This window comes from Apteryx mantelli, chromosome 2 (assembly GCF_036417845.1).
Source record: "Apteryx mantelli isolate bAptMan1 chromosome 2, bAptMan1.hap1, whole genome shotgun sequence".
Classification (NCBI taxonomy): Eukaryota; Metazoa; Chordata; class Aves; order Apterygiformes; family Apterygidae; genus Apteryx; species Apteryx mantelli.
Genome location: NC_089979.1, coordinates 1,528,280 through 1,546,298, shown reverse-complemented (window position 1 = coordinate 1,546,298; position 18,019 = coordinate 1,528,280). Strand labels below are relative to the sequence as shown.

Genomic DNA, 18,019 nt, shown 5'->3' with positions numbered 1-18,019 from the left:
GGAGAGGAGGGAGGGAGAAGAGAGGAGGGGCGCATGCGCGCTGCGCGCCGCCCCGCCCTCCCGGCCGGCTCGGGGCCGGAGCGGAGACAAAGGCGCCGCGCCCCCCCCCCCCACCTCCCGCCCCGCCCCGGTTATAACGCGCCCCCTCCCGGTACCGCGCCGGCCCATGGCTCCGGCGGCGGCTCCATGCCCGGGGGGGAGGCGGAGGCGGAGGCGGGCGGGGGGTCGGCCGGCATGGCGGGTGGGCGGCGGGGTGGCAGCGGCGGCGGCTCCGCGGGGGCGGCGGGCGGGGGGGTGTCGGTGAAGATGGCGCTGCGGCGGGCCTACTCCATCAAGGACAAGCTGCAGGCCATCGAGCGGGTGAAGAAGGGCGAGCGGCAGGCGTCGGTGTGCCGCGCCTTCGGGGTGCCGGGCGGCACGCTGCGGGGCTGGCTGAAGGACGAGGCCAAGCTGCGCTGGTTCCTGGAGCAGCTGGGCGGCGAGGTGGGCACCCAGCGCAAGAAGATGCGCCTGGCCAACGAGGAGGAGATCGACCGCGCCGTCTACGCCTGGTTCCTCGCCCTGCGCCAGCACGGCGTGCCCCTCTCCGGGCCGCTCATCCAGGCGCAGGCCGAGGCCTTCGCCCGCCAGATCTATGGGCCCGAGTGCACCTTCAAGGCCAGCCACGGCTGGTTCTGGCGCTGGCAGAAGCGCCACGGCATCTCCAGCCAGCGCATCTACGGCGAGGGCGGCCTCCCCGCCGAGCCCGAGCAGGCCCCCGCCGCCTGCCCCGAGCTGCCACCGCCGCCGCCACCGCCGCTGCCCGACGCCGGCGGCTACGGCGACGAGCAGATCTACAACGCCAACGTCACCGGCCTCTACTGGAAGCTGCTGCCGGGGCAGGCGGCCCGACGCCGGCGGCCGGCCCGCCGCGAGCGCGTCACCGTGCTGCTGGCCGCCAACTTGACGGGCTCCCACAAGCTCAAGCCGCTGGTGGTCGGCGGCCACCGCGATCCGCCCAGCCTCCGGCACCACAACCAGGACAAATTCCCCGCTTGCTATCGCTACAGCCCCGAGGCCAGGCTGGGGTTGGCCCTCCTCCGCGCCTGGTTCTTCGAGGACTTCGTGCCCGGCGTCAAGCGGTACCTGCGCCGCAGCTGCCTGCAGCAGAAGGCCGTGCTGCTGCTCGGCTGCCCCCCGCCGCCCTCCGGGGCCGGCGCCGAGGAGACGCCGCCGCTGCAGACGCCCGACGGCGCCATCCGCGCCCTCTTCCTTTCCAAGGGCCCTGCGGGGAGCGGTGCCGCCGGAGGAAGCCGAATCCCGGCGCCGCTGGAGCAAGGGGTGGTGTCCGCCTTCAAGCAGCTCTACAAGCGGGAATTGCTGCGCCTGGCCGTGTCGTGCGCGGCCGGCGGCGCTGGGGCATCCGGCGGCTCCGGCGGGGGCGGCCCCATGGATTTCGTGCGGTCCTTCCTGCTCAAGGACATGCTCTACCTGGCTGGCCTCTCGTGGGACCTCATCCCTCCTGGCTCCATCGAGAAGTGCTGGCTGCTGGGCCTGCGCGCCGCCTTCGAGCCCCAGCCCGGGGAGGAAGAGCAAGGAGACCCACCGCGCCGGGAGGAAGGGAGCGGGGACAGCAAAGTCTTTAGCGACCTTACCCACCTGGCCGCCCTGGCCTACAAGCGCTTGGCTCCCGAGGAGGTGGCCGACTGGCTGCACTTGGACGACGCGGCCCCAGGCGTGGAGGAGGACGATGGGGACGAGGACGCCGAGGACGATGGCCCCGGTGGCTGCGGGGCGGAGGAAGAGGAGGAGGTGGCCGATGGGGGCGGCGGCGGAGGAGGAGGAGGAGGGGGCGGCGGGGAGGCTGGGGAAGGGGGCGATCCCGTGCTGCCCACGGCCCGGGAAGCTATCCGAGGCCTGGAGACGGCGCTGCGCTGGCTGGAGAGCCAGGACCCCCGGCAAGTGGGGCCGCTCAAGCTGGTGCAGCTCCGCTCCCTCATCAGCATGGCCCAGCGGTTGCGCCGCGGCGGCAGCCCCGATTCCTAGGGCCGGGGCGGCCTGCGACCTCTTGGCTACCCACCGCCTCGCTTGGGGCAAGGGGGGGGGGGACACCCGGACCCCCGTGGCGCTGGGGGCAACCCGACTCCCCTGGGGGACTGGCAGCGGAGGTGCCAGCTCCCCTCGCCCCTCCGTCACGGGCAGCCTGGGCTCCGGATGCCCCCGATACCCTTAGGATCCCATCGCTAAGGGGAGCGCGAATTTAGGGCTAACGGGGGTTTTTGTGTAACACCCTCCGCGCATTGCGTCTTCGAGGGCCGTTCCTCGCCCTAAGTGTATTTCGGAGGTGCTATTTTTTTTAATCCCCCGAGACTGAGCAGGATGGGTAACGCGGGCCCCGCCGGGATGGGGCGGACGGCCCTCCGCGCTGCCTCGTCCCCCTCCCTCCGACCCTGCGAGGGAGAGAGAGCCGCCCCGCTCCGCGTCGCCGCCGGGAGCCAGCAGCGTGGGGCACGGCATGGCCCCGCAGCTGTAAGTAATTCCCCGCATCCCGGAGCGGAGCGGGGAGAAGCAAAAAGGAAAAAAAGCAAATATCCTGCTCCGGAAGGGGCTGGGGATACCCTTCCCGACGCCGAAACCGTCCCCTGTTAAACCGGGGAGGTTTGGGGCTGGTTTCAGACACCTTTTTTTTTCTTTTCTCCATGCACTGGATTGGGACAGGGCCGCTCGGGCCAGGGTTGCGTCGCTGCCCGTAAGCTACAGATCCGTGGAGAGGGTCCCCTGCGCCGCTGCCCGTGTCGGCCGCGCGCACGCGCACAAGGGCGCCCGGACCGCGGCGTCCTGCCGAATGGGCGTCTTCATCCGAGCATCCCTGCGAAGCAGAACGGTCCGGGCGGAGGAGGCGGAGGCGCCCTGCAGGTGCGCATCCCGGTGGGAGGTGCGTCTCGAGCGGGCCAGGAGCGGGAAGGGCTCGCCGAGCTGACTCGAGGCGTCGAATGTGAATTAGCAGCTCTTGCTCTTCGCCGGATTTCAGTGAACTGTAGTCTATTTAGCCAAATTATTCAAAGGAGGGGGGAAAAATAATAATAATAAAAAAGAAATCGTTAGTGCTGAAGCACCCCGTGTCAGCAGGCAGGCGGCTGTTTTTACCTGTCGGGTCTTTGTCTCATAACTTCAGAGTTTACGAAGATTAAACGGATTTTTATTCCCACTTCAGGGGTTGTGTTTTGTGAGCAGCGTGGCCGGGTCCTCTCGGGCGGCCCTTGGGTTTGCTCCGTCGTGTTCCCTGACTCTCCTAAACCCGTTTGCGTTAGCGAGGCCAGGCAGGCGCCGGAAACGCTGCGGCTGCTCCCGAAAAAAGCCGAACCGTAGCTCGATCTTTGCTTCGGAGCCCAGTTAACAAGGGAAATCCCTGTAGGCTGAGACCAAGAGTAAATTAAACGGACGTGGGTGCTTTATAAACCCCATTTTCTCCTCCATTTGGGTAAACATCTTAAAAGAGCGTCTTTTAAAAGCGGGATTTTACTTTATCGGCAGCAGCTCATAAACGAGACTGCCAGGGAATTTTTAAGGAGCAGCAGGAAAAAAAAGAAAAAAATGTGCAAAATGTCAGGTTTGGAGCTGCAACAACACTGCCTTTTCCAGCCTTGAAATCCCACAGCAAGCGATGTCAACAGACGCTTCGGACTACTGGTGGAATACGCTTTCGGTGGTTTTTCTTCTTTTTTTTTTTCCCACCCCCTAGACCAGCCGTCCTGTAATTCCTGCTGCTCGGTTGCTGCCGGCGTTCAGCGCCAGCGCGCCGCGTGGTCTGACGCGTTGCCTGTTTCTCCCTCAGACGGCTTCGCCTTTCTCGGTGTAACGCGTCGTGAGCTTAACGCTGTCGCGCGTGAATTCAGACGCGCTTCCGCCGACCGAATTTAATTATTTAAAAACCCCATTTCTACTTAGTTTTGTAACTCTTTTTTTTTTTTTGAACGGAAGTACATTCTGGAGCTCGGTGTGGCTCGCTTTGAGCGTTGGCGTTTGCGAATTAGTCGAATGAGTTGTTAGGTGTTAGATGAAGACTGCCAAGCTCAGCAGAAGGGAAAACGGGCTGAAGGTCTTTGCTTCTGGTACAGCAGATCGGGCTAGGTGCGCGAATGGCGCCTTTTGGCCTTATTTTGAGATACGAAGCATCTTTCTTTAAGGTCAGGGTTAGGATTTAGGACAGTCTGGGCCTAGCAGAAAGTGCTCGGGTTGCTTGGTCGACCACCGTTGAAACGTCAAGGGCCAAGGGAAGACGAGCCTGCAAAAAGCAAGGGCAAAGATGGCCTTGCTGGGGCGATGCCCGTCCCGCCGCTTGCCAAACTGGGAGGAAACCAGCTCTGCTGGTGAGTGAAAAGTTGCATTTCTGGGTTTGCTGCGTGTCTGGCTCTCTGGAATCTGGAAGCGGGGCTGGATCCGGCCCGCGTGGCCGACGGCAGCGCGTGGGAACCGCTCGGAGATGAGAACCTGTGGATGAGGACAGGCTGCATTTGACTGCACTTGTGGAAAAGCAGTGGGAAACGTGGCAAAACCAGGAAGGTGGTAGCAATAATTTAACTGCGGTAAGGCGCGTGCGTGTTTTTATTAATAGAATTTAAGCAGTTTTTGTTAAAACTAGCACTTAGCAAAACGTTAAAGGCTTCTGCCTGGGTTGGGTGATGACCCGGGAAAGAACGAGCGAAGGAGGGTGCACGGCTTTAGGAAAATGCCTCGGCTTCAATAGGGTTTGTGCGATTTAAAATTGCTGCAGGAGCATCTGGCTTCATTTGCGCTCTGGGCCCTGCAGTCCCCGAATTGAACAGCTAAGGGAAAACAACGGCTTCTGCAAAGCCCTGCTGTTAGGTCGGGTCTCCTGGTTTTCCAGCGTGTTGCTCGTGTTGCTTTTACTTGATCAAAATCTGGATGGGGGCTAGCGCGTGTCCGGGATAACGTGCATAAAACCCCTGGGCTTTGGCTCGGATTTGCCGCTTCCCCTAAGGATGAGAGGCAGCCTGAAAATTTGAGGCTGGAAAGCCTTTTAGGAGGGCAGGAAGGCGCGGAGATGCGCAGCGTGCAGAGACCGTGTCCCGCCACAGCGCGGGGGACCTTGCCCTCCTTTCCCGCTTTCCCGGTCCAACTGGGATGAGAGGAGGGAAGAGACTGGCAGGTCCGAGTGCCATCTCCAGCTTTAATGGAGCTACACTAATTAATTCGGTGCCTTGAGAAGCCGAGCTGTTGCTGCCCACGGATGAGGAGCACGCTGGGCTTTGGGCGTCTCGGCGCTACCCGGCAATGCTGCATCGCTGGGGCGTCTCCGGCCATCGGATGGACTCCCTCCCATCCCGGGAAAGGGATCCAAGCCGCACGACCCGGAGGCTCAGTGCCTGGCTGTTTCCGCAGCGTTACGTTGCCTGGAAAGAGCATTTCATCTTCAAAGCGTTTTCCAAAGCTTCACTAATTGCATCTGTGCGGGTGCCAGGAGGAAGCGGAGCTTAACGAGGGCTTGCGAAACCGCTCCAGCTCCTCTCCGAATGGTCACGTTTGAGTTTCAGCTCCCTGGACGCGCGGCGCCCTGGGGACGAGAGCGAGCCCGAGCTCCCAGCTGACGCCGCCGCGGCCAGCGAAGCGTCCCCTCCGGCCACGTCCGCAGCGCCGCTCTCCTCGGCAGCCCGTCGCGTCGCAGCCTTGCGGGAGAGCGACCTGCCTGCAGGGCCCTGCTGCAGCGGCTTTTTTCCTGACGGCCTGCAGGTCTCCACCTCCGTCGGCCTTCCTTGAGAAGACGGATGGGGTTTCACCATCTAGTTCCAATGCTGGAGTCGTAAAGCCGATGAGAAAGCAAAGCAGGGGAGGGGGAGAGAGAGAGAGAAATGCCAGGAAGAACATCTGACTTAACGGGGTTCGTCTAATAACGTTACTTGAAAAGCCGAGCAACGATGCTTATTTATAGCCCGAGAACCGAGCGCTGCTGCCCACTAAAGTCCTTCTCTGCGCTTGCCTCCCTCTGCACCCAGGGCTGAACGTCAAGCAGGGTGGTGGCGGGGGAAAGGGTGCCCACAGCTCCCCTCTGCCCCTGGCACCTCTGGGCGACGCTGAAGGGAGTAGGACGCGGTTACTGAAGAGCCGAGGGGGCGAGGAGATGTGTCACCACGTCTTCAAGGAAGGTGCGGAGCGGAGGACGCGCGAGCAGATAGGAGAAGCGGGAAGGGCCGGTGCTCGGTCCGGCTTCGTGCCACCTTCCAAAGCTGCGTCAGGTCCCCTTCTCACGGTCCCCTCGAGCGGGCCGAGCCCGGTGAGGGACGTTGGCCTCCTCGGGGCGCCCCGTAAAGGCTCCCGGGGAAGCGGCTGAGCCTCAGCGCAGCACCAGCGAGCGGATGGCGCCAACGCAGCTTCGGCTCCGTCCCCGCTGGCCCAGGGTTGCGCGGGGGCCCAAACGCCGCTGCCGTCACCTCCCCGTGGAGGTGCTCCCGAAAGAGCCAGGCCTGCAGTCCGCGGTCATGCTGCCCATGGTGTTTATTAGGTGCTGTCCCTGCAGAGGGGGAGCGTACAGCGCGGACGCACGCGTGGACACCTCCAGCCAGGATCTCCTGGAGGAGCCTGGGTGCCTCCAGCCTCCCGCCCTCCCAGAAGTGTTTTCTGGGGGCACCCCGGCACGAGGACAACCCCCGGCAGAGAGAGGGCCAGCTCTGGTCCCCACCGCCCCTCCTGCCCCGTGGGCAGCCAGCCAGGCTGCTAGTCCTTGCCCATGTCGCAGGCCCGGTTGGTGGCAGCCTCCACGGCATTCATGACGGTGGCCCGTAGCGCGCCCTTCTCCAGCTGGTGCAGCGCGTGGATGGTGGTGCCGCCGGGCGTGCAGACGTCGCCGCGCAGCTTGGCCGGGTGCTCCCCCGTCTCCAGCATCATCTTCGCCGCCCCCTGCGGGAGCGCAGGGCAGGTCGGAGGCAAGCGCGGGCGACGGGGCCCTGCCAAACCGTCCCCTCCACCCGGGGACGGGCCGTGACATCCTCCCATCTCCTACCTCCTTCTGCAGGGCACAAGGCGTCAAAGCCTCTGTCCCGCGAACGTGCCCTTGCAGACTCCTTGCTGCCTCGTCTTTGGTTTCCAGAGGGGAAACTGAGGCAGGGGGACATGCAGCCTGGCTCTGCCCCAAACTCCACTTGGGAAACAGCACAGCCCTCCCCACGATCCCTCTACCAGCGTCCCGCTCCCAGCTGGCCCCGTCACCGGCGAGGCTGCGTCGATGGTTCTGCGCCCCAGGGGAGCCGGTGGCCTTCGGGGCTCCATCGGACGCCAGAAGGTACCGCAAAGCCGAGGGAAGAGCGGGGACGGCGAAGGGATGCCCGGGCCGGAGGGGAGACGCAGAGCGGGATGGAGAGGACCCGTTGGGTGCCCCGGGTCAGGGCAGCGCCGGGAGCCCCCGAGCGAAGGCACCGACTCACCAGCAGCGTCTGGGCCGCGATCCTGCTGGCTAAGGGGCCCGGCATGCCCATCTTCACAGCTCCCTCGGCCAGCGCTTCGGCGAACAGGTACACCTGGGGGGGCCGAACCGCGAGGGAGAGGAGCCTCAGGCGGCGAGCGCAGCCAAGCGGGAACCCCAAGCCAGCCGCGAGCGCCGGGCTTCTGCCAGCGTCCCGGGGGCCTGCCGGAAACCCGGCGCCCACCGAGCGAGGGGCAGGCGGCGGCTGGGGTTTGGGGAGCAGCGCGCGGGAGCCGGGGCACTTACGTAGGCCACCCCGCTGCCGCTGAGGCCCGTGTGGATGTTGATGTAGGACTCGGGCACCTCCTCGCAGAGCCCGCAGGAGGAGAGCAGGCTCTTGAGCAGGGCGGCCTCCTGCTCGCCGGCACCGTCGCCCCGGGAGAACACCATCGCCCCGGCCTGCACCACGCACGGCAGGTTGGGCATGAGCCGCAGCACCTTGGTCCCGGCGGGGAGCAACTGCGGGGAGAGACGGACATCGGAGAGAGACGTCAGTGGGTGCACGCTGCACCCCATGGTGGCGGCCGTGTATCACCCATCAGGGCTGGCGAGGAAGCACGGTGCAGGACTCGAACCACAAGGGACGCAGCCCGGATGGAGACGGAGACGCACATCCCCTGCAGGCAACCCTCAAAACCCCCCTAGAGCAGGAATCGATCAGGAAAAAGGCAAAACATCAAGCTCTGGGGCCACGGGAAAGGGGGAGAGCGCTGACCCGGCACCCAGCCGGCAGGATAGGTGCAGGCCTTGGGGGCAAACCCAGCCCTCAGGGAGACGCGGGGGGGGGAAGAGCCAGCCGAGCCGTGCGCTCACCCGCTGCAGGGTCTGGAGGGTGACGCCGGCGGCCAGCGAGACGATGATGTGGTGCGGGCAGACGGCGGGACGGATCTCCTGCAGGACGCCCGGCAGGACGTGGGGCTTGGTGGCCAGGAACACCAGGGTGCTGTCCTGCAGCACCTCCAGGTTGCAGTGCGTCGTCCGGCAGCCGGACTCCTGCCCGCGGCACGGAAACGCGTCAGAGGTGACAGGCCACAGGGGCCGGCCAGGCTTCACTCGTGTTACAACACCCTCGGAAAACAACTTAACCAGCCCTCGGAAGAGGCATCCCCTGCTCGCCCCTTCGTCCCATCCCCACATGCTGGGCACGGCTGCGTGCACTGAACACAGGTTGGGGACTTGCTTCAGCCACAAAGCCACTAAGGCTTTGCCTAAATTTCGGCTGCACTCCTGCAAGGACGACCCCAACCCTCGTGAGGGGGAAAGGGCACCCCAAAATCGCAGCGTGGGGCACCCCAGCATCCTCCCGCCGGGGAGCAGCACTGGGTGCTGGTGCCTCCCACCGCTGCAAGCTGCCGAGCGGGGCAGTTTGTCACCCAGGCGCCCACCCAAGCGGCCCCTCCTTGCCTCATCGCGACCCACGGCTGTGGGTCCCAGGAGCAGACTCAGCCGGCCCCACTCACCCGGAAGGCGCCCAGGTTTCTGTCGGAGGGCGCGCTGGCCAGGATGTTGCCGGCTGGCACCTTCCCTTCGAAAACGCAGAGCCCAGAGTGAATAGCTGCCGGGGAGCCCCAGGGGAGCAGGGGCACCCCAGGAGAGCGCGGGTGCCCCCATCCCGGCAGTGCCGCGCTCCTCTCCTCCGACCCCAGTGAGATCAGCCTGGGGGACGTGGAGCAAGGCGAGCCGGGGGCTGGATCCTGCCAGTCCCTGCACTGCTGCTGGCTGTGGGCACCCCACGGGTCAGCACGGGCACCCCACGGGGATGGCTGCAGATCCCCCTTCCACCCCAAGCGTCTGGGCTGTCTGCTAGCTTCTGCGTAGGGACAGGGCTGTCGTCGTCCCCCACGCTGCTCTATGGGGAAGGGACAACCCTGGGGGAGAGGCAGGATGGGGCTGTTCCTGTGTCCCCACACCGCTCTATGGGGCAGGAACCACCCCCCCAGCGGGGACAGGACAGGGCTGCCCCCATGTCCCCACACTGCTCTGCAGAGCGGGGACCTGGGGGTGGGGGGGCAGGACGGGGCTGTCCCCGTGCCCCCACGCTGCTCTGTGGGGCAGGGACACGGGGGGGGGGGGGGGAGGGCAGGACGAGGCTGCCCCCATGTCCCCACACTGCTCTACAGGGCGGGGTCCTGGGGGTGGGGGGGCAGGACGGGGCTGTCCCCGTGCCCCACACAGCTCTATAGGGCAGAGACCTGGGGGGAGGAGCAGGCTGGGGCTGTCCCCGTGCCCCCACGCTGCTCTGTGGGGCAGGGACACGGGGGGGGGGGGAGAGGCAGGACGGGGCTGCCCCCGTGCCCCCCACACCGCTCTGTGGGGCAGCGACCAAGGGGGCTGCCCCGGGCCCTACCTGCCAGCAGCAACCCCCGGGCCACGCCGCCCGCCATCCGCCCGGCGCCCACGAACCCGACGCGCAGCTCCGCCGCCTCCATGCCCGCACCCACGTGGCGCCGCGGCGCGCCGCCCCCCTCGCACCCACGTGACCTCTAGCCACGCCCCCCCGCGCTCCGCCCCCGACCGCCGGTGAGCCGCGCTGGCCCCGCCCCCCGCCGAGTCCCCGCCCCCTCATTGGCCGCGCCCTCCTGTCACGTGACCGCCCCCCCCCCGGGTGGCCGAACCCCGCGGCCCGAGCCAGGCTGCGGGCAGCGAGGTGCGAGCGCCGAGCGCGGGCGACACCTCCGCTCCGGGGACGTCTCGGGGACACGCGTGCACACGGATGACTCAAGGCCCCCAAGGGACCCGAGCTGTTTGCGCCCGGCTCGGGAGCTGGGGGTTCACCCGGGCCCCCGCTGCTGCGCTGGGTGTCCGCCGTGGGCACGTCCCGCGGGGGCAACGCGCTCCCCTTATTCGCGCTGCGCCGGCCGGGGGGGACGACGGCGGCGGCGGCGGCGGCGCTCGCCCGATGCGATGAAAGCGATAGCAAACGCCCCGCTGCGATTCCAGCACTGGAATCCCCATCCGTTCCCATTTATTACACCTCATAACACGTAATTAGCAGCGCAGCCCGTTAAGAGTTCAGCAGGAGCCGCCAGTCTCTGCCCCACGGAGGGGTGCAGCAAAGGCAGCCGGTGAGGCTCAGACCAGACGGCGGCTTTGGTTGCTACCACCTTGTCCCCAGGGTCCCCCCTGGGGCCGCCAGTGGCTTTGGGGACCCCCGGGTACCCCCCCCTCAGCCTTCCCCCCCCCTCCTGCCCACTGCGGGGGCTGCGCACCTCCCGCGAGCTGCGCTTCCCGCGCTGTGTCCAGCAGCGGGTAGTAACGTCCGGGCGGCTCTGGGCTACCTGAGCAGGGTGTTTTCTTTACTTTTCTAAATAAAATGCTACTTTTAACTTTTTTTTTTTACTTTTTTTCCTCCCCCTAAGCAGGGTTTGTCACAGCTGCTGCCCTGATGTCCCGGGCATGCTCTGCACCCATGCAGGAACTGCACGGCACCCTGTCCTGCTCACCCTAACTGCTATGGAGCGTACCTGGGATCCCAGTCCCCCTCCGTCTTCGGAAATGCCGCTAGCTCCCACCACCACCATCACCCCAAGCCCCCCGTCCTCTGCCCCAGCAAAGGACAACCCTGAGTCGAAGAAGATGCGGGTGCCGGGTGCTGCTGGTACCGCGTCGGCCGCGCTGCGCCCGTCATTTCCTGGCACTGGCGTAGTTGGCGGTGAACCAGGCACAGGTCTCCTTCACGGCTAGGGAGGAAGAGGAGAGACCATCAGCGCCCCTTCCTTCCAGCAGGGATGGGGACAGGAACGGGCTGGCCAAGCCGGAGATGCAGGACAGACCCGAGTGATGCCCCCAAGGAGGTGCTGAGGATCTCCTGGGGTTGTGCTCCATTAACTGCAGCAGCTTGGGCCCTGGTGGGTTCCCCCTTTTCCTGGGGTGTCCCGAGGTGCTGTTGGGGCCATGCACCTGCCTTCTCACCTTGTCTGAAGGGTGTGAACTGGAAGCTGGGCAGGTAGCGCCTCAATTTGCCGTTGCTGGCCGTCTTCTTGAACTGCCCGTCCGACTTGGTCGCATCAAACTGGCCACGGGAGGTATTAAGGGAAACGAACTGGGAAACCAGGGAGGTGATGGAGGCCGGGCAGTGAGGTCTCACATTGCAGGACCGAGTCCCCATGGGGACAGCGAGAGGGATGCTTGAGGTGCTGCTTTGCCCAGGTCACCGGTGCGCCCTGGCCCCACGTCCACTGGCAGACACCCCTGGAGTGACACCATCACCCAAAACACCATAGCAGCCCCAAGGAAAGGGACGCCGCTTCCCCTGCTTGCGAGGGGTGCCAGCGTGCCTTAAAGGATACGACGAGCTCTCCCCTGAAGTCCATGGCTTCCACGATCGTCTCCGCTGCCTCCTTGATTGAGACTTCATCTTCTTCTCCGACTGCGGAGAAGGGCATGAGACCGTTGGAGAAGGGCAAGGCCGTTGCTCCCCCGGCATCAGCCCTCCGTGGTTCACTGTCCCTTAGAAGGCACCTGGGGGCAGCTCGGTCTTACCTGACAAAATGATGGGTTCCACCTCGTCATATTCCCGGAGGACCCAAAGGAAGAGCCGGGCCAGGTCCTGCAAAGGGGCAGAGGGCTTTTTGGGGGGGCTGGCCGCTTTCCCCCAGCCCTCCGGGAGCGAAGGGCAGGGCTGGGCCCACGTTAACGGGGAGTCCCCACATCCCCGAGGACCGTCATCGCCTGCCAGGCTGACACAGGGGTGCGACGGGCTCAGAGCACGTCCACCCTGCAGACCCCCATGCTGCCCCCCCCAAGCTGCAGAAGACAAGCGTTCGCCCTCTTCCAGCCTGCACACACCCTGGATTCAGATGCTGGATCACAGCCAGAGGAAGCACGTACCAGGGAGTAGATGAACTGTCTCCTGGGTTTTCCCGTGCCCCAGACGGTCAGAGCGGAGCCAGTCTCTGTGGGATGACGGAGAACGTGGCCATGAGCTACGTCGCCCCAACCACAGCTACCTTCCGGGGCAGAAGAAAACCCAGGCAGGGAGAAACCCTCCCAAACCAAAAAATAAGAATAAATAAAAGCCCATCGTGTCCATCAGGCTCTGCCCCTGCCAAATAGGGGGAGCAGGGAATCACCTCCCGCTCTACAGAAATGCGACCGGCTCCAGGGCGAAACGTGGCAGCTCCAGGACGGGCCACGGCTGAGGGACAAGTAACCTAGAGCGGAGCAGTCCGCTGCGGGCGACTAAGTGAGCCCCATGGTTTCTTACCCCCCCGAGAGGCCGGAGCTTGGCAGCACTCGCCTTTCCACGGAGCTAGGAGGGGGCCGAGGGCCCGGGGGAGCTGCGCCACTCACGTTTGGCCAGGTACACCTTGTGGATGAGCCCCGGCAGGACGTGGCCGTCCTCGACGTTGAAGTTGTCGTGCGGCCCGAAGACGTTGGTAGGGACGACGGCGGTGAAGCGGCAGCCGTGCTGCTCGAAGTACGCCCTGGGCGAGAGCGGAGGGCGAGTGGGTGGCCCGCTCGGCGGCGCGGCCCGCCGGGCACCTGGCACCGCGGGCGCTTCCCCGGGCACGGCTGTCGGCATAAACCAGCCGTGTCGGCACGCAGCAGCCACCCCAAGCCCTGCGGTGTCCCCGGGCCGTCGCACGGCTGTGTGAGCCGGCGGTGGCCGTCCCCAGCATGATGCCCAACCGAGAGCAGGGAGACGTGCATTGGCGCAGCCAGCGTGGCAAACACCCCGCTCCTGGACAAGAGCATCTCCAGCTGCTGAGCAAAGGCATCTCCCCAGCTCTACTTAACCCCAGGGAGCCCAAAAGGTTTCCCCCGCCTGGGTAAGAGGGGAGCGTTCACAGCCCTGTGGCACCGCGAGGGCTTTCCTCGCTCCAGGCCTCTCCTGCGGCCGCCCGCACCTATTCTGGACGTCGATCATCCTCTTGGCGTAGGAGTACCCAAAGTTGGAGCTGTGCGGTGGTCCGTTGTGAATCTGCAGAGCACAGACACCACGTGTGAATCAACCGGCCGTCGATCGTCCCAACCCAGCGATCGCACCTCGCTCCGGCTGCGCGTCCCAGGAGCAGAGATTTGAGGCAAAGTTTCAGACCCGGGGGGACCTGGAGCCTCTTTAACTCCGCCGCACGGCTCGGACAGGCCAAAAGCGCCGCCGCGTTACAGCCACGAACGGGCCGGATGAAGGGGGGGGGGCGGCGATCAGAGCGGCCATGCCAGGACCCGGCTGCATCCCTGCGCGCCGGGCAGGGACAGCCCCGGGTGGCAGCGGGCGATGGAGATGCTCACCATGGTCTCGTCGATGGGGTACGTCGTCTTGTCCGGGAAGATGCAGGTGGAGAGGCAGGAGACGACCTTCCGCGCTCCGCACTCGTACGCCGAGTGCAGGACGTTGTCGTTGATGTGGATGTTTCTCCTCTGGGGGCAGAGAGATTTGTCGGAGCAGCGTCGCAGCCGCCGGGTCAAAGCGCGGGGCAGCTTCCCCGCAGGGAAAGTCCCCAGCTGGTGCCGCTGCAGCGACCCGACGGCGGAAAAAACAGAGCCGCCGCCGGCAAGGTGCCACGAAACCCTGCAGCCCCGGCGGGGATTAACGCCACGCGGCTGTTCACAAAACCACCGCGGCTCCTTCCAGCTCCAGGAGCAGGGCAGGATGATCCCCCGCGTCCCCTCCACCGAGCTCGCCCCAGCTCCCAACCCGGTGGGGGACATCCGCGGGAAGGGCGGGGGGTCGCAACAGCCGCAGGGACCCAGACGCTGCCCGTTCGCCCGGTGCTCACCCAGAAATCCAGGTTGTAGCGGATGTTTTTGAAGAGGCCCCCGACCATGGCGGCCAGGTGGATTACGTGGGTGGGTTTGTGCTTCTCAAACAGGGCTTTGGTCTCCGCGGCGTTCCTGCGGGGAGGGAAAACACGGGGCTCAGCGGCACACGGCTCAAAGGGGCAGCCCAAATCCCAGGTTTGCGCTTTTTCCCTCCCCCGCTCCGTATTCAGCAGACCGGGGGCTTCCCAGGCAAAACGGCGGCCGCCCGCGCGACGCAAACTCACGTTAGGTCGGCGTCTTTGGAGGACACGAAGATCCACTCCTCGTCCGGCCGGCCCTCTCCGTCAGCCACCACCTTCTCGATGGCTCTGCCGACCAAGCCGGTGCCACCCGTCACCAGGATGCGCTTGGGCCTCGGCTCCGCTGCCTCCGTCATGGCCACAAAACCTGCGCAGCCGGAGCGGGAGGGAGAGGGTTGAGCCAGCGCCGTGCTGGTGCTCCGGCGGTAATGGAGCCGCCGGCACGGGAGCCACGTCCGCCTCGGGGTGCTCGGGATCATCCTAGCAGGAAAATCCCCCCTGTGCGCGAAAGCGGTGGCAGGCTAAATCGGCAATGCAACACTAAGGGTAACGCAAACGCTTAAATCCCTTTAATCCCCCTTTTCCGAGCCCCCCTGCACCAAGCCGGTGGCAACACTCAGGTTCCCGGCAGCGGTACCTGCGCTGTGCCCTGCTCGGTCATTCGGGTAGGGAATATTTCAAGAGATTCCCCAAAATTGCAAGCTTAGGAGGAAGGATTTTTTTTTTCCTGGTTTTTACCTGCTTCTGCCAGCTGGCAAAGGCAAAATGGAAAATGAAAGTGGGGCCTCGCAGGAGCCGGGAGCAGCCCGAAACCGCGTCCTCGCGCCGCCACCTGCGAGCTGCAACCCACGGCGCGGAGGTCACGGGGGCCGCGGCGAAACGCCGCCCGTTCTGCCACGCGGCGCCCGACGGCACCGCCCGGCCTCCCGGAACGACGGCGGAAGTGGGAAGGGGGCCGGACCCCCCGCGCCTGCCCCCGCGCCACGCAGGGGTGCTGGGCCTCCCCGCTGCGCCGGGCTCCGCGGCCTGTCTCGCTCCCGGCGCCCCGCGGGGCCTCGGAGCCGTGAGCCAGCCCCACAGCGCGGCCTTCCTCGCCGAGCATCCTCCTCCTCGCCCCGCCGCTTCCCCGGCCCCGGAGCCCCCGGAGGAGCGGGCGTGCGGGGGCAGGATCAGCTCCCGACCCCGAATCCCACGCCTGCACCCCCACACCTCCCTCAGGGATCCCCAAATCCCAGGAGTCTGCACCCCCCCACACTCTCCCAGGACGCCCAAATCCCAAGTCTGCACCCCACACCTCCATCAGGGATCCCCAAACCCCAAGTCTGCACCCCCGCATCTCCATCAGAGACCCCCAAATCCCAGGCGTCTGCACCCCCCCGCTCCCCCAGGACCCCCGAATCCCACGTCTGCACCCCCACACCTCCCTCAGGGATCCCCAAATCCCAGGTGTCTGCACCTCCCCGCTCCCCCAGGACCCCCAAATCCCACGCCTGCACCCCCACTCCTCCATCAGAGACCCCCAAATCCCAGGTGTCTGCACCCCCCATGTACTCACACACACCCCCCACCCAGGGGCTCCCTTCTTCCCCGTCCGAGCCCCCCCACCCGGGAGCCCCCCGGACCCGCCGCGCCCCCCACGGGGGCCCCCCCCCACTCCCAGGCACCCCCATGGGGGGGGGGGGCTCCTCTGTCGTCCCCCCCCACGTGCGACACCCCCGGGCACCCCCATATGGGGGGGGTCCCCAGTGCCCCCACTCCCCCCCCCTCCAACGCGGGTCCCCGCCCGCCGTGGGGCTCCCGCCGTCGCGGCCCCACCTGCCGCCGCCGCTGCGGGTCGGAGCGGGCCGGGGCGGTCGCGGTCGGTAGCGGCGGCGGCGGCGGCGCTTCCTGCGGCCCCGCCGCCGTCACCGGGCGCCGCCGCTCGGCTCCTCGGGAAATGGAGTCCGCGCCGCCCCGGGACGCCGCCGGGGGGGGGGCACCGGCACCGTGGGGGGGGGGGGGCCGGGACCAGTGTACGGCCCCCCGGGTTCGGCAGGAGAGGAACCTCCGGCCCAGATGTGCACAGCTGGGCAGATGTGCGCCGCGGACAGGCTCCTGGCGTGTGCATGCGCCCACGCACATATGTGTACACGTAGGGCAAGTGCACACGCATGTGCGCGCACACACACACGTACCTATGCGCACACACACGCACGTGTGCGCCCAGGCTGCGCCTCCTCTGGCTGCCCTCCAGCTGAGCCAGGTGCTCCGCCGGGACGGCGGAGCCCACGGGATGCCACGCGGCGTCACGGGGTGCAGGGTGGCCAGGCACCCCCAGCACGGAGGGGGCCCAGTGACCCTCCGAGAGCCGAGGATGCTCTTGGGCCAGAGGGGCCAGTGCCAGGTAGTTGGGCCAATCCCACATTGGGGGGGGGGGTCTGCACACACGGATCCCTGCACCCCAAAATGCCTCCTGCCGGGAGGTCTGTACCCTCCAGCCACCCCCCACGTGGGTGGATGGAGAGGCTCCCACGCTCCCCGGCCCGATGCCGCTTGCAGACGGCGGGAGGGCTGGGGTACCCGGCCCATCCGGCCCCGCAGCAGCGTCGCGCGGCTCCCTCCCAGCTCCTGCTCCGCAGATGGGCCGAACAGTTTGGCAGCCCTTGCCGGGGCTCCGGCAGATTTACTGCCCGCAACACGTGGAGCTGAGAGATGGAGGTGAGGAGGCAGAGGAGAACGGCCCAGCTCATAAATAACCGGTGACTCTAGAGCGTCTGATTTTGGAGGAGAGGTGTCCCCCATGCAGGCTGGATCCCTGCACCGGGAGGGTGCCCATCCCTGCTGTGCCAGGCCTGCGGCTGCTCACGGAGGATGCCAGGCTCGGTCGCGGTCCCCAGGGTGGTCTGCTCTGTAGGGTTTGCAGGAGCGACGCCAGAGCTTGCTCCACGCAAAGCCCACTCAGGGCTCGCAGCACGCAGGACAGCCGCCGGTCAGAGAGCCGTGAGCCGCGGCGGGGCGCCCTGATGCTGCAGAGCCTACGCTGCATGGCCCTTGAAGACTTTGGGAGACACCCCTAACCCTCGGCAGGTCTCTCCTCCAGCGTCCCAGTGTTTTCCTGGAAGAGGGACACCACCTGTCCTTCCCTTCGCCTGGTCCAGACCCATTCCCGGTGCTGCAGCAAGGCCTTGCCCAAACACCAGAGCGCCGGGACCGTAGCACCAGGCATATCTTACTGCTGCGTGGTGTTGCACCAGGCCGGGCAGAACGAGCCGAGCAACGCGCAGGATGAGAGCAAGCAGCACCCTGCGTTTCGGGCCCTCCCTGTCCCAGGCTTTCCAGCAGGCAGCAATGCGGGGTGAAGGGGTGCACAGAGCCATCCCCCACAGCCCCCATCCCCTCCTCGCGGATGCAAGTGTTCGCCATGCTCTTTAAAAAGGATTTCACCGAGAAAAGGCTTAACGATCTTTAATGCACTTTAATCTGAGATTAAAAATGAGTGGGGCTTTCCAGTGGGTGGGGGAAGGTTTCAAAAACCCTCCAGCTGGCTTTTTCTCTGGGATTTCTGCTAAGCAAAGGCAGGGCCTTGTGCTGCTCTAAATTAAAATGATAAAGGATGGGATTAAGGGAGGGCTGGTCAGGAATTCCACCTTCTCCCCCCAAAGAGACATGGCATTCCCATTGTTGAGGAGTAATAGGATATTATGGCTTTTCTCTCTCTTTCTCCCTCCTCCTTTCTCCTGGGTGAGACCTGGAAGAGAAACAGGCTCTTTCCCTTTGAGAAAGTCTTAGAAAAAGCAAT

General features: G+C 65.8%; 3 protein-coding genes across 5 annotated transcripts; 1 reads left to right on the top strand and 2 right to left on the bottom strand.

The window, feature by feature from the left end:
* Positions 1–159: 159 nt before the first annotated feature.
* TIGD5 (tigger transposable element derived 5) lies at positions 160–3,190 on the top strand. Its single transcript, XM_067292257.1, has one exon. It carries the CDS (start codon positions 187–189, stop codon positions 2,023–2,025), a length of 1,839 nt encoding a protein of 612 aa, XP_067148358.1. The 5' UTR covers positions 160–186; the 3' UTR covers positions 2,026–3,190.
* Positions 3,191–6,474: 3,284 nt separating this feature from the next.
* Positions 6,475–9,910, bottom strand: PYCR3 (pyrroline-5-carboxylate reductase 3). The gene is made up of 6 exons (XM_067292256.1): positions 9,804–9,910; positions 8,917–8,981; positions 8,270–8,449; positions 7,703–7,915; positions 7,419–7,511; positions 6,475–6,894 (listed from the first exon to the last, which is right to left on the bottom strand). Exons 1-6 carry the CDS (start codon positions 9,883–9,885, stop codon positions 6,712–6,714), a joined length of 816 nt encoding a protein of 271 aa, XP_067148357.1. The 5' UTR covers positions 9,886–9,910; the 3' UTR covers positions 6,475–6,711.
* A 475-nt stretch (positions 9,911–10,385) lies between these two features.
* On the bottom strand, positions 10,386–16,136 carry GFUS (GDP-L-fucose synthase). 3 transcript variants are annotated; one of them, XM_067292255.1, is made up of 12 exons: positions 16,057–16,136; positions 14,980–15,080; positions 14,446–14,608; positions 14,179–14,293; positions 13,691–13,819; positions 13,306–13,379; positions 12,749–12,882; positions 12,287–12,351; positions 11,939–12,005; positions 11,746–11,825; positions 11,369–11,468; positions 10,386–11,136 (listed from the first exon to the last, which is right to left on the bottom strand). In XM_067292255.1, exons 3-12 carry the CDS (start codon positions 14,595–14,597, stop codon positions 11,081–11,083), a joined length of 972 nt encoding a protein of 323 aa, XP_067148356.1. In that variant the 5' UTR covers positions 14,598–14,608; positions 14,980–15,080; positions 16,057–16,136; the 3' UTR covers positions 10,386–11,080. The 3 variants fall into 3 exon arrangements, with proteins under 3 accessions (XP_067148356.1, XP_067148355.1, XP_013812431.2); XM_067292254.1 differs by lacking the exon at positions 14,980–15,080 and having other exon boundaries at positions 16,057–16,132; XM_013956977.2 differs by lacking the exon at positions 16,057–16,136 and having other exon boundaries at positions 14,980–15,055.
* Between the last annotated feature and the right edge of the window lie 1,883 nt (positions 16,137–18,019).

What these genes read in the sequence shown, in the direction of transcription:
- TIGD5 (XM_067292257.1), top strand. Translation starts at nt 187, where the DNA reads ATGCCCGGGGGGGAGGCGGAGGCGGAGGCGGGCGGGGGGTCGGCCGGC.
- PYCR3 (XM_067292256.1), bottom strand. Translation starts at nt 9,885, where the DNA reads ATGGAGGCGGCGGAGCTGCGCGTCGGGTTCGTGGGCGCCGGGCGGATG. An exon ending in GAAACCTGGGCGCCTTCCGG is followed by an intron (nt 8,450 to 8,916) that starts GTGAGTGGGGCC and finishes TGCCGCGGGCAG; the next exon opens with GAGTCCGGCTGCCGGACGAC. An exon ending in TCGCGGCCCAGACGCTGCTG is followed by an intron (nt 6,895 to 7,418) that starts GTGAGTCGGTGC and finishes GCGCTCCCGCAG; the next exon opens with GGGGCGGCGAAGATGATGCT.
- GFUS (XM_067292255.1), bottom strand. Translation starts at nt 14,597, where the DNA reads ATGACGGAGGCAGCGGAGCCGAGGCCCAAGCGCATCCTGGTGACGGGT. An exon ending in CAAGGTGTACCTGGCCAAAC is followed by an intron (nt 12,352 to 12,748) that starts GTGAGTGGCGCA and finishes GTCATCCCACAG; the next exon opens with AGACTGGCTCCGCTCTGACC. An exon ending in GTTCACACCCTTCAGACAAG is followed by an intron (nt 11,137 to 11,368) that starts GTGAGAAGGCAG and finishes CTTCCTCCCTAG; the next exon opens with CCGTGAAGGAGACCTGTGCC.